The following is a 12862-nucleotide window of genomic DNA, read 5'->3' on the forward strand; positions in this document are numbered from 1 at the left end:
CAATTATAAATAACATTAAAGTTGACAGACATTAAAAATTTTTTTAGAATTTTTTAGCAATTAAATTATTAAAAAAAAATTTAATTAAAAAGTTTCACATGTGAAAATTAATAAAAATTACAAGTCAAAATTTTTAGAAGCATTTTTTTGTTGTAATTGATTTGTTAAAAAAATTTTTTAAATTGACAGCTAACTGTTAACTTCTGCATTATATTTTTGAAGTTTATATTATTTATTTGAAGTAAGACCTACCGAAAAAACCGCAGTAATACCCACACTTAACTTATCCTACTTAACAATTTTTTTTATTCAACAATTAAGGAACACAATTTAACTTAAAAATTAAATTCTCATGAAGAATTTTTTTACTTATTTTATTTTATTAAAAAAAAAAAAAAAAAAACTATTGCAATGAAAGTTACTGTATAAACACATGATAATATTTATTACTTATAAATAACCATATAAAATATTTTAAAATGTATTTTCTTAACTTTACACCTATCAATACTTAATAAAAAAAATATTCAACTTTGGAATTAATTTATAATTTATAAATTAACTAGTCACGACAATTAATAATTTATTGTGCTTCGAACATTCCAACACTAAGTAATAAATTACGCCTCGTAAAGTGTAAAGCGAGAACAGGCGAATTTTTAGTGGGGAATGTTCTTAGTAAATATGAATCTGAGGTTGATTTAACATCAGGATTGTGAGCGACGTTGACATCATCAAGGACCATTTCTTCAGTTAGCTTTGTAAAGTCCCACAATCTAATCGTACAATCCAATGAAGCAGAAGTTAATATTGTGCCATCACGACTGAATGATAAGCACTGAATAGTACTTGTATGACCAGACAGAGCACCTACAAGATGACCATGCGCTAAATCCCAAACTAATACACGACTATCAGCACCAGCCGATGCCAAGAAACGGCCTTCTGTTGAAAATGATAATGCATAAATCGGCGCCTTGTGACCGGTCATTAATCGGACTTGGGCGCCCGTGACACAGTCCCATAATCTGACAGTCATGTCACTGGACCCACTTGCGACGTAATTTGAATTTGGATGAAATTGGACAACCTTAAAAAAAAAAAAAAAAAATTAATTATTATTATATTGACCACATGAAAAAAAGTAAACTGTAAAATTCGGGTTGCAGTCAACTATGAATTTTAGGACACTTTTATGATAATTTTATGACAGTTTTAAAACACTTTTATGACAATTTTAAAATACTTTTATGAAAATTTTAGGATATTTTTAAAACAATTTTAGGATACTAAAAGTGTCCTAAAAGTATCCTAAAAATATCATAAAAGTATTTTAAAACTGTCCTAAAATTATCATAAAAGCATCCTAAAATTGTCATAAAAAAATTTTTTACAATATTTTTTCTCCGAGTAATTGCGACAATATTTTTCTAAAATCGAAATTTCATTTCGGTTTGGTGTCATGAATTTGTCATAAAAATGTCCTAAATTGTGTCACGTTTAGAATCCTAAGCTTATGACTCTTTTAGGACAATTTTTTTTTACGCGGGAGAGGAAAAAACTAAAGCTACATGTATATTAATAGAATCTTTCAAATTCACAAAGTCTCAATAAATTAAAAAACATAAAAACGAAAATTTTTACGCTAAAATTAATGAAAAGACGAACACTCATTTAGCCGAAAAAACGGAACGAACTTTTTTTGAAATTAAATTAATTTTAACTCTTGAGGAATATAAGATTTATGTTTATCTATATTCAAGAGCTCGGTGTTTTATAATTTGCAAAATTGTTTTTCAGCTGATATTCTATTTAAGCTAATGTATTTTATAAACTTTGAATGTAGCGGAATTTCAAATTTTCTAGAGTTTTGATAATTCAAAATGTTATCGATCTGACTGGTTGACCGCAACCCTAAAATTCATTCGGATTCCGGTTAATTTTTATAGTTTCAAACAGTACACGGAAAAAAGAAAACTTGAAAAATTACATTATAAATATTAATAAGTGTCTCGTCGTATTCAAAACTAGAAAAATTACAGTTCGAAATAACATTTTTGTATTTCAAACTTTGAATGTTAATTTTCAAAGCTTTCAATGTAAATATTACATTTTAGTAGTTGTCACTATAGTAAATAACAACTCTTTCATCTTGAAAAAATTACAATTTCAAACAATAAAAATTGTAGATTTAATACATAGCCCATACTATGAGGAGAAAGGGAACTCAGATGAAGAGAAGGGGGTCTAACTCTAGGAGAATTTAACATTTACAACAGTAAAAATTATACTCTTAAAATATAAATTTTACCAGTTCAAGCAATTCAATAATTTATAGTTTCATTTTTAGCGTTGCGTTTAAAATTTACCATTTTACTTTGTAAATATTGACGTTGCTTATATTAAAAATTTAGTAACTATTTTATACTTTTTACATGTCATGTGATTATTTTTTAGGTACAAAATGATAAATATCAAAGTCAAAATTCTTAATTATTGTACTTTAACATTTCAGATATTCACATAGCGAATATTACTATTTGAAAGGATATTTTTTCCCATGTAAAGAATAAATTGTAGCATTTAAATGATAAATATTACATAGTGATTATTAAAATCACGATATTACTGTTTGAAATGGTAATTTTTATCAGTTGATCATTACTTATTACAAATCGACTATTATTTATTACAGTTTACTTTTTTCCGTGCATTGATAAATTTAAAACTGAAAAATAACTCACATCTACATCAGAATAATGTCCAGCAAAAATCCGTAAGGGTTGATGAGAATCAGTAACCCACAACTTAGCGGTTTTGTCATGTGACCCAGTGGCAAAATAATATCCATGGAGTGAAAACCGTACTGACCACACGGGAAAGAGGTGTCCTTTATAACACACAACACACGTCCAGGTATGTAAAGACCACAATCGAATTGTAGCGTCTTCAGAGCAAGAAAGCAACAAATTGCGGTCTGGACTGAAGGTCAGGCTGTAAATGGGCCCACTGTGTCCATGCAAAAGTTTCACAGTCTCAGCGGTTCGTTCGTCCATCATCCGAACAAGAACGTCATCAGCTTCTCGCTCGATATCTGCGAGCGCTTCGGCGGATTTCATGGACTTCAACTTTTGAGGTACCAGGCTCCACACTTTGAGAGTCGAGTCGCTGAAGCCTACGGCCAATAAACTGGAATCCTCTGATATTTCAGCAGAAGTTATAGTATGGACTGCGTTCAGCAAAGTGTAGAAGCAAATTGAAGGCAGCGAGTCGGGTCCTAAAGCTACGCGCTTTGATGCTTCGCGAAGAGCTTTTACTTTTTCTAATTTATCTACGTCCTTTAAATTTGGCAGAAACATACGACCAACAGGCGGAGCATTGGGATCAGACTTTGTTTTCTTCGAAAACAAAGGATCTTTTTTTGCTTTCTTCTTTTTTGGTTTATCGCCTTCGCCGCCGGCATTTGCTTCATCTTCTTCTTCCTCTGCTGGCGCTACACATTGAATATCTGGCTCTTTTAATAATCCGTAGTATACTTTTGCTTTGTTATCCTGTCTGGTAGCTTCTCCAAGTGTAGCACCTGAAGTAGCTTCGATCTGTTGTTTATTCCTTGCTGTTCCTTCGTACATGTCAAAGTATAAATGTTCTTGAATAATGTTCAACAGAACGCTGTGTTTCTTCTCTTGTAAATGCCGTTTTAATATCGACAAAGTATCTCGAGATATTCTGATGATAAACTGATTCGACCTGAATGAGATTATAAATTTTTAAATCTTTTTCAACTAAAAATAATAAATTATTATTATGATTATAATAATAGTATATACTTGAATGTATCAGTAAATTCATTCCCAGCCATTTGCTCTCGCTTGGTGACATTTGAAAGCCGCATTAGATCATTTTGATGGTGATCATCCAGACTGGGGCCATATTTCTCCAACAATTGCTTAGCTTGCTTCGAATGATTGTTGTAAACTAATTCCAAGTACATGTGAACGAGTACTGGGTACAATATTGTTGCTAATTCATGCTAAATTTAATCAAAAAAAAAATTTTTAATATTTAATAAGTACAAAAACAATTTATGGAAAATTTTATGATTCTGAAGTTTAGAAATATTTGATAATTTTTTTATTTTTTTATTTTTTTATATATATATATTTTTTTTAATTTTATGACAGATTGTAATGACATTAATGTTAGCTGTCACTTGACAATTTTTTAATTTTTTTTAACAAATAAATTTGCTCCAAAAAAATAATTTTTAAAAAATTGCATTTGTATTTTTTTTAAATTTCTAAATGTCAATTTTAAAAAAAATTTTTTTTTTATATAATTTATTTGTTACAAAAATTCTTAAAATTATCAACTATCTGTTAAGTTAATTTTCATCAGATTATAGCCGTGAAAAAATTCCAAGTGTAGAAATTGTAAACAAGACAAGTGAAATTTTTTTATAAAATTCAAATAAAACAAAATATCTGTTAATTTCAGTTTCATAAAATTTGTAATTTTAAAAAATAAATTAATACCTTATAGACATCTAAATAGCTTTCAACAAATTTTTTCAATTCTGCATAAGCTTTTTCGTACAACACCGGATCACCTTCACTTTTGTAAGCCGCAAGTACACTGTTTACTTCTGTGTCGGTCTGTGGTTTCTCATCACCCGGAACGTTTGTCAAATTAGCCTCTTTGCGAAACAGTTCTTCGGTTTCCTAATTAAATAAATATTTCATTAGTTTACTCAGATAAATTTTGTTATTTTACTTATTTTATGTTAGGTAAAAATTGTTTATTTACCTTTAAATTATATTTTTTGAGGAGCTGGAGCATAGCCAGCAGAGTATTTTTATCTTCTTCCATTTTTAGGAGTTGTTTTTAATATCAGTAGATTTTTAATTAAAATTTATTAAAAAGAAATTAATTGATATAAATAAAAAACAATGTTTATAAATAAAAAAAAAATTGATAACGATATACACGTTACGATGGCTGAATTGTAACTGGCACTGGCAGCAATAAGTGAGGTTAAGCTTTCATTGTGAATTTGTTAAATTGGAGGGGAAAATTATGGCGCTACGTGTAGTTTTTGAAATTTGGCGCGAATAAATTAAAAAAAAAAATATAGTACTTACTAAGATTAGACATCTGATAATTTTTAGAATTTTTTTTTTAACATAATACTAAAGTTAGACATTAAAATTTTTTTTTTTTTATAATTAAATTAAAACAAAAAAATATTTTTTAAAAAATTGCACTTATAGTTTTTTAAATTTTTTACAAGTGAACATTTTTAAAAAATTTTTTTATAATCATTTTTTCAATAAAAAAAATTATAAAAATTTTTAAATGTCAGCTAATTTAATTTTGATTTTTTTAGCAAATAAATTTTTTTTTCTTTGCACGTAAAAATTAAAAAAAAAATATTAATGCAATTTTTAGAATTTTTTTTTTTAACATAATACTAAAGTTAGACATTTTTAATTTTTTTTTTTATAATTAAATTAGAACAAAAAAATATTTTTTTAAAAATTGCACTTACAGTTTTTAAAGTTTTTTACAAGTGAACATTTTTTTTTTATTTTTTTAATAAAAAAAAATTCTAAAAATTTTTAAATGTCAGCTAACTTAATTTTAATTTTTTTAGCAAATAAATTATAGTACAAAATTTTTTTTTCTTCACACGTAAAAATTAAAAAAAAAATATTAATACAATTTTATAAAGATATTTAAAATAAAATTACAAAAAATATAAATGCTTACAAATAATTTTTATTAAATATTTATAAAAAGCGTGCGCTCAAAAAATTAATATATAATATATATATATATATATTATTCGCAAGGCCATAAATTCATGTAAATATATTCAATTGAAATTGAGTATTATTTTAGCTTGTAAATTTGTAAACTGGATAACGCGGCGCATAGTGTCCTCGAAGACCCATAACTTGATCAGATTCTCCAGCATCCCTGAGACTGCGGATAGACCAACCGTATTCTTCATAAGCCGGTGGAGCTGCATAATAATTAATTTAAATAATAAAACAATCAATTGTTATTAATTTCATACACATGTCCGGTTATTTCAGAGAAATGTACTTACGCAAATTGGGGTATGAATTATGGTTTGTTTGTAACTGAGCGGGAGAGTCAGAGTTATAATCAAGTGGAGCTGAGGGAGGTGCTGGGTTTCCATTTTCAGGGGAAAACTCAGGATATCCACTCGGGTACCCACCGTAAGTTGGATCTGCACCTGGATTTCCTGGCATCGGAACTTTACTTGGACTTGTGGGTGGCATCACTGAATTTTGGTAACTTGCCAGTGGAATTGTGCCAATAAATACTAGCATGTTTTGTTTTAAATTTCTGTGATACCTATTCACGACATTTAAAAGTTATTTCCTATAAAATTAACAAAAAAAAAAAAAAAATCGGATGAAAAATAAAAATAAATTACCATCCAGCAACACAAGCTTCAATTTTGAGATTATACTCTAAATCAATAATCCCACAGTTTGTAAGATTCGAGGGCGGTAAAGGAGGTATATCTAGCTTTTGTTGATAATCTGAAGTTGCATTACCTTCTACCGGGCCTTTACTTACTTCAGCGATCACAATTTTCTCCGTTTTTGTCTCAAACCGCGGGTTATTCGCCTTAAAAGTTACTATCTTCCTCAGAATTAATTTAACCGTCTCCACGACTATTCCAGACTGGTTTTCAACATTCACGCGGATCATCATTGACTGACCTGGAACGTACCCTTTTACTGGCATCATTATGCTTACTTTAAGGGGAAGAGACCCGCAGCAGAGGCAGCAAAAAGTTTTTGACATTTCTAAATTAACTGGCTCCTAAAATATTTATAAATTATTATTTATTTCTTCATGAAGAAAAATATAAAAAAGATTTAAATTTATAAAAAATAATTACAAGTGCTCTAGCTTCTTTGTTGAGATCAAAGTTAGACACAACAGTAAATGCTATTTTAACTTGGTGATCAAATTTCCAAGGACGGTCTATCGAAGCTTTGACGGTGTAACGAACGTATCCGTGGTCATGCTCAAAACTGCTGGGTAAATTAGGCGGCAGTGGACATTGAAATGGATACGAATGTTCGCCTATAGGTAATTCTATTTCTGAGCCTGTCAAAAAATTTGTTATTAATTGATTCAATTCAAATTTTTCATATCTTATGTTAATATTAATTTAAAAAAAAAAAAAAAAAAAAATACCTGAAGGTGATCCGAGTAAATAATACTCCATATTAAAATATTCTTCATGCCCAGTAACTGTCTGTGTTTCATTATCGTACTTTCCTTCGTTGTTTAATTCTTGTCTGTCAGTCGCCCAGCAAACATTAGCTTCTCCTTTTACTTTGACAGTAATTCCTGTTAGTGTAAATTATTGTAATTAGTTATAAAAATTCTTACAAATTGTAATTGTTATATGATATTAAAGTTAGGTGTCACTTGATCATTTTTTAATTTTATTTAATAAAAAAATTTCTTCCGAAAAATTATTTTTAATTTATTAAAATTTCATGAAAATAAATTTAGCAGATATTTTATAATTTTTATAATTTTTTTAACAAATAAACTATGGCAAAAAAAATTAGGACAAAAAAATTGACATTTAGAAATTAAAAAAAATTTTAAATCCAATTTTTTAAAAATCATTTTTTAGAATTAATTTTTTTGTTAAATAAAATTTAAAAATTCTCTAATGGCTGTCATAAAATTTCTAAATGTCTATTTTTTTAAATGAAAATAAAGTTGGCCGACATTTAAAAATTTTTAGAATTTTTTTTTATTGAAAAATTATTTAAAAAAAAAATAAAAGAAAAAATTTCACATGTAGAAAATTAAAAAAATTACTCGCAATTTTATAAAAATGATTTTTTGTTATAATTGAATAAATAAAAAAAAAATTAAAAACGTCGGCTAACTTTAGTATTGTTTTTTTTTTTAATGGAGTAATTTATTTATCAGAAAAGTTATTAAATATCTGCTAAATTAATTTTCAAAATTGTTATTAAAAAAAATTTACCCCGAACTTTTTTTACAGCATCCAAGCCAACGATCACTCTTCCAGTGACCATTTGTCCAGGATAATATGTACTCCAAGGATTGTCAAAGACAATCCTAAAATCCTTGAGACCCATTTAGCTTCTTGTTTTTAATAACAACTAACGATTATCCAGTTTACAGTTTTATCGCATTTTTTTATTTTTACATTATCATTCATCACACATTTATGTAACTGATGTTTTGTTGATGATTCATTAGTTCCAGTTGAATAAAAATAAAAATAAAAATCGGCAATTGTCAAAATATAATTTAAAAGTGTGTAAAAAATATATGTATAGAGTTTAAATATTAAACATTGTGCGTAGAGTTAATTAGAAATATAATATACGTTCTATATTCGTCAACTGAGCCGCAAGTGCGAATATTATACACGGCTCGACGGGTTCACATGCGCGCATGTCCGCATGCTACGTTCCTACTAGATTATTACTATTATCAATGATGTAATATACACATATAAGTATGTCACGGTTTTTGCATTTTTTCTGTTATCCACTATGTATTAAATTATAATTATAATTATACATTTTAAAAAATATTTAGTTAAGCTTTAATTAAATTTACAGTCATTTCTTCTTGAATTTTTGAATGACACTGAAGTTAGCAGACATTAAAAATTATTTTAAAATTTTATAATAATGTAATTACTAAAAAAAAAATTAATTAAAAAATTTCACATGTGAAAATTAATAAAAATTACAAATGAAAATTTTTAGAAGCATTTTTTTATTGTAATTAATTTGTTAAAAAATTTTTTTAAATTGATAGCTGACCGCAAACTTCAGTACCATTAATTTTTATTTTCTTCTTAACATATATAATGTCCTTTTGTGTTAAAACACAATTTCTTCTTTCAACGAATAATGAGAATTAATTTAGTGGATATTTATTAATTTTTATAATTTTTTTAACAAATAAATTATGGCAAAAATAAATGAGAAATAAAAATTGACGTGTAGAAATTTTAAAAAATTGTAAAGCAATTTTTTTGAAGTTGTTTTTTAGAAAATATTTATTTGTTAAATCAAATTAAAAAATTATCAAGTGACTGCTGAAAAATTAATTAAAAAAAAAATTAATTCAATAAAAAAAAAAATTATTTTAATAAAAAAAAAAATAATTAAAAAAAAATTGATTTAATAAAAAAAAAAATAATTTAATAAAAAATTTTTTCTTAAACAAAATTAGACATTAAACTTTAATGTCATCAACAAATAATATTACACAAAGTGAAAAAAGTATTTTAAAAAAGCGCGCTGAAAATAGTACTGCCATCTAGTGGTATAACAATTACAAATGTACAGTGTCAAACACTGAATTATTAGTATAGCAAATTGTACAAGTCAGTCCAAGTCTTTAGAATCTGATGCAATAGACATCGTTGGTCAAGCTTTTTAGTTAAAAATATAAATCTCAATAAGTTTATTAATTATCAAAGTATTTGATCCCAAATCTTAGTAAATATGGAAGAAGAAGATTCGGTTAGTAATTATTTTTTCCCACAATAATTTTTTTTACTACATAAACATTGGATTTGAGATTTATAGTGCCTATTGATTTTTATAACCTTGTTTTTGACATAATTTTATTATAATTTTCATTTTGATTAAAATATATAAACTTTTTATTATGTAACTACCAAAAAATAATTAAATTTATATAATTAGTAACTTATTAAATTTTATTTTATTTTTTTTTTTATCAATGGCTCCAATAATTAATTTTTCGTGTGATGTATACTTACTTGATTGTGTGTTGGCAGATATTTGATCCTACTCTCAAGAAAAAAAAGAAAAAAAAGAAGACTACCTTCGATTTGGATGCTGCTAGCGGAGAAGCTGGTAGTGGCAATGAAGCCAACGAGGGTGTTACCGATAAGGAAAACCAAGAACCGGAGCAACAATTGCCCGAGGATGATGATGCCTTGGATTTGGAAAATTTCGGAAAGAAAAAAAAGAAAAAGAAGAAGACATTTAATTTAGACGATGGAGAGAATGCAGTGTCTGATAATAAAAAAGAGGTGAAGTTTTATTTATTTGATTTTTTATCAATTTTCAGATTTTAAAATATTTTATTAAATTAATTTAATTTTTAAATTAATTAATGATTTAATTTTTTTAATTATTATTTAGGATGCAACGGAATCAAGGATCGAAGAGGTAGCAGCTGATGATAACCTTGATTTGGATATGGACTTTTCCAAAACGAAAAAGAAAAAAAAGAGTAAAAAAAAAGATTTCGATGAATTGATAGCAAAAGAAGACAAAAAGGATAATGATGAAAAAGACAATGGTATATATCTATTTTTCACTCTATGTATATGTATATTTTTATATTTATATATATATATATATATATATATATATATATATATATATATATATATATATATATATATACACATATACATTTCTCTAATTAAATATAAATACTATTATTACCGTTATATTATTTGTTAACATGCTGCACTCATTCTGAGCAAAGTGCAGAGTATGGTAAGACAGCTGATGAAAATTGTTAATTGTCTTACATATAAAAAAAACATATATATGTACATAAATATATACATATATAACTTATTCTATACAATGCACATGCTTAACTTAGTTTCTACAATTTTTCTTTTCTTCAGTTTTTTTTTTTTTTTTTTGATATTCACCAATTTTTTAATTGGAAAATAAATTAAAAATTTTAATTATTTTATTTAACTAAAATATGCAATTTTTTACAGTGGAGGATACAAGTCTGTGGGTAGGATCGGATAGAGATTACACTTATGATGAATTATTATTACGAGTTTTCAATATCATGCGTGAGAAAAATCCTGATATGGTTGCTGGTAAAAAACAGAAATTCGTTATGAGACCACCGCAAGTCGTACGTATTGGTACGAAAAAATCATCGTTTGCAAACTTTACTGAGGTAATTATTTATACTTGAAAAAATTTTTTATTTTTGATTGGAATTTCGTAAGTATATTTAATAGATTACATTTTCATGTGTAGAATGTTTAGTTAATATTTATATAGATTAAATAACATCTGCAAAGAGAAGATAGATTTAAGAGATTTGAGAGCAGAGAAAAACATAAAAAAAAAAAAAATTTTTTTTATTTTTAATAATTGATAATTTATGATTTGTAATCACTATTTGTACGGTAATTAACGGTAATTCCAACAGTCTTAGTCCACGTAGACAAGTACTAGGTTCAATAAAATTGAGAAGTGATATTTAAGGAAGTCCTTTCGCTCCAGTTGAGTCGCAACAATTGTAGTAGTCAATATTCGATAATTTAAATGAAAAAAACCCATAAAAATTCCTAAAATTAAAAAATAGTATACGAGGCATTAATCGTTGAAATTTTGAAAATTAAAAAAAAAAAATAGCTAAATACAAAAATTAATTTGACTCTTGTTAGCTGTTAGTAACCTGTCCGTGATTTGGCAATGTTATATTTCGGTTGTTTACATTTTAATTTGCACAATATAATCTTAACCACGTTTCAATTTTTGCAGTCAGTGTAAATAAATAAATTAATTAAAAATATTTAGTCATAAAACCAGAACATTCTAATGTCTCATGGCAAGAATGCTAGTATTTTTTAATTATTGTTTTATTTTTCGATTATGAAATATGAAAATTTGTTAACAATAAGTTAACTAATAAGTATGAATGAAAAACATAAGTGCGTTAAAGTTTAGTTTGAATTTATTGAATGGTCTGAAGCTCGCGCGCTACGCAACGTTGCCAAATGTTCTGACGGCATTTAAATGTAGATTACTTAAAAATTTTCTGTGGTTTTATAATTTTAATTTCTCCATAAATTCCACGGCAACCTATATATTTTATTGCAAAAAATCAAACCTGAATATTTCGAAAACCTTATTTTGAGTTTTTTTTTTTACCCCATCTAATCGGTAGTTAATACCATAATTCGAGAAAGTTGTTAAGGTCTGACTTTCTCGTAAGACTCGGAAAAAATACTAACATTTTTAGAAATTTTTTTTCAAAAATTTCCACGGTGAAGAATAAATTAAACTTCACTAGCAGATAAATAAGGACTTAAACTATTAGATAAAAATTAATTTTATGGATAATCTAATATTTTTTATTTAACATTGGCGAAAGGACCTCCTTAAGAAATTTGAGAGAAGAGAAAAACATAAAAAAAAGTAAAATAAAATTGAGATTTGAAATTTAAATAAATTTTTTTTACAGATTTGCAAAACTCTGCATCGACAACCGAAACATTTGTTAGACTTTTTGTTAGCTGAATTAGGAACAAGTGGTTCTGTTGACGGTAATAGTCAGCTTATTATTAAAGGAAGATTTCAACAGAAACAAATTGAGAATGTTCTGCGTAGATACATTAAAGAGTATGTAACATGTCATACTTGTCGTTCGCCTGATACAATTTTACAGAAAGATACGAGACTTTTCTTCTTGCAATGTGAAACTTGTGGATCAAGATGTTCTGTAGCCAGCATTAAATCTGGTTTCCAGGTAATTATCATTGTTATTATACATATCATTTAATTTCTTTTAACATTAATAATATTTGTTTATCAATTACAGGCTGTTACTGGTAAACGAGCTGCCATTCGAGCTAAAACAGCTTAAGAAGCTTGCAATAATTTGTATGTTATACAAATATCATTGATTGAAGAAAAAAAATCCAAGTCTCTGTTAAAAATCGTATTGTATCAGTAAATAAATTTTTCAACTTTACCGAATATTTTTTTTTTGCAATTTTTTACAAACATAGAAA

At 26.5% G+C, this 12862-nt stretch overlaps 3 protein-coding genes across 3 annotated transcripts; 1 reads left to right on the forward strand and 2 right to left on the reverse strand.

The window, feature by feature from the left end:
• Window positions 1-395: 395 nt before the first annotated feature.
• Taf5 (TATA-box binding protein associated factor 5) lies at window positions 396-5004 on the reverse strand. Its single transcript, XM_074257513.1, has 5 exons — window positions 4804-5004; window positions 4533-4718; window positions 3828-4030; window positions 2745-3747; window positions 396-1090 (listed from the first exon to the last, which is right to left on the reverse strand). The coding sequence occupies exons 1-5, from the start codon at window positions 4864-4866 to the stop codon at window positions 584-586; spliced, it is 1962 nt and encodes a 653-aa protein (XP_074113614.1). The 5' UTR covers window positions 4867-5004; the 3' UTR covers window positions 396-583.
• A 751-nt stretch (window positions 5005-5755) lies between these two features.
• On the reverse strand, window positions 5756-8479 carry LOC141536803 (arrestin domain-containing protein 3). Its single transcript, XM_074257548.1, has 6 exons — window positions 8054-8479; window positions 7240-7395; window positions 6938-7149; window positions 6464-6858; window positions 6110-6381; window positions 5756-6022 (listed from the first exon to the last, which is right to left on the reverse strand). Exons 1-6 carry the CDS (start codon window positions 8166-8168, stop codon window positions 5895-5897), a joined length of 1278 nt encoding a protein of 425 aa, XP_074113649.1. The 5' UTR covers window positions 8169-8479; the 3' UTR covers window positions 5756-5894.
• Window positions 8480-9423: 944 nt separating this feature from the next.
• Window positions 9424-12827, forward strand: Eif2beta (eukaryotic translation initiation factor 2 subunit beta). Its single transcript, XM_074257596.1, has 6 exons — window positions 9424-9575; window positions 9857-10114; window positions 10227-10386; window positions 10826-11016; window positions 12313-12597; window positions 12670-12827. The coding sequence occupies exons 1-6, from the start codon at window positions 9558-9560 to the stop codon at window positions 12712-12714; spliced, it is 957 nt and encodes a 318-aa protein (XP_074113697.1). The 5' UTR covers window positions 9424-9557; the 3' UTR covers window positions 12715-12827.
• The last annotated feature ends 35 nt before the right edge of the window (window positions 12828-12862 follow it).

This window comes from Cotesia typhae, unplaced genomic scaffold (genome assembly GCF_013202065.1).
Source record: "Cotesia typhae breed Kobodo isofemale line unplaced genomic scaffold, CoteBio_Ctyphae scaffold_45, whole genome shotgun sequence".
NCBI lineage: Eukaryota > Metazoa > Arthropoda > Insecta > Hymenoptera > Braconidae > Cotesia > Cotesia typhae.

Coding starts and splice junctions, on each gene's coding strand:
- Taf5 (XM_074257513.1), bottom strand. CDS start 4,866: ATGGAAGAAGATAAAAATACTCTGCTGGCTATGCTCCAGCTCCTCAAA. Junction 4,719..4,803: donor TCAAAAAATATAATTTAAAG/GTAAATAAACAA, acceptor TTATTTAATTAG/GAAACCGAAGAACTGTTTCG. Junction 1,091..2,744: donor GACATTATTCTGATGTAGAT/GTGAGTTATTTT, acceptor TTTTTTTTTAAG/GTTGTCCAATTTCATCCAAA.
- LOC141536803 (XM_074257548.1), bottom strand. CDS start 8,168: ATGGGTCTCAAGGATTTTAGGATTGTCTTTGACAATCCTTGGAGTACA. Junction 7,150..7,239: donor TTTACTCGGATCACCTTCAG/GTATTTTTTTTT, acceptor ATTTTTTGACAG/GCTCAGAAATAGAATTACCT. Junction 6,023..6,109: donor TAATTCATACCCCAATTTGC/GTAAGTACATTT, acceptor ATTATTATGCAG/CTCCACCGGCTTATGAAGAA.
- Eif2beta (XM_074257596.1), top strand. Junction 10,387..10,825: donor TAATGATGAAAAAGACAATG/GTATATATCTAT, acceptor AATTTTTTACAG/TGGAGGATACAAGTCTGTGG. Junction 12,598..12,669: donor GCATTAAATCTGGTTTCCAG/GTAATTATCATT, acceptor TATCAATTACAG/GCTGTTACTGGTAAACGAGC.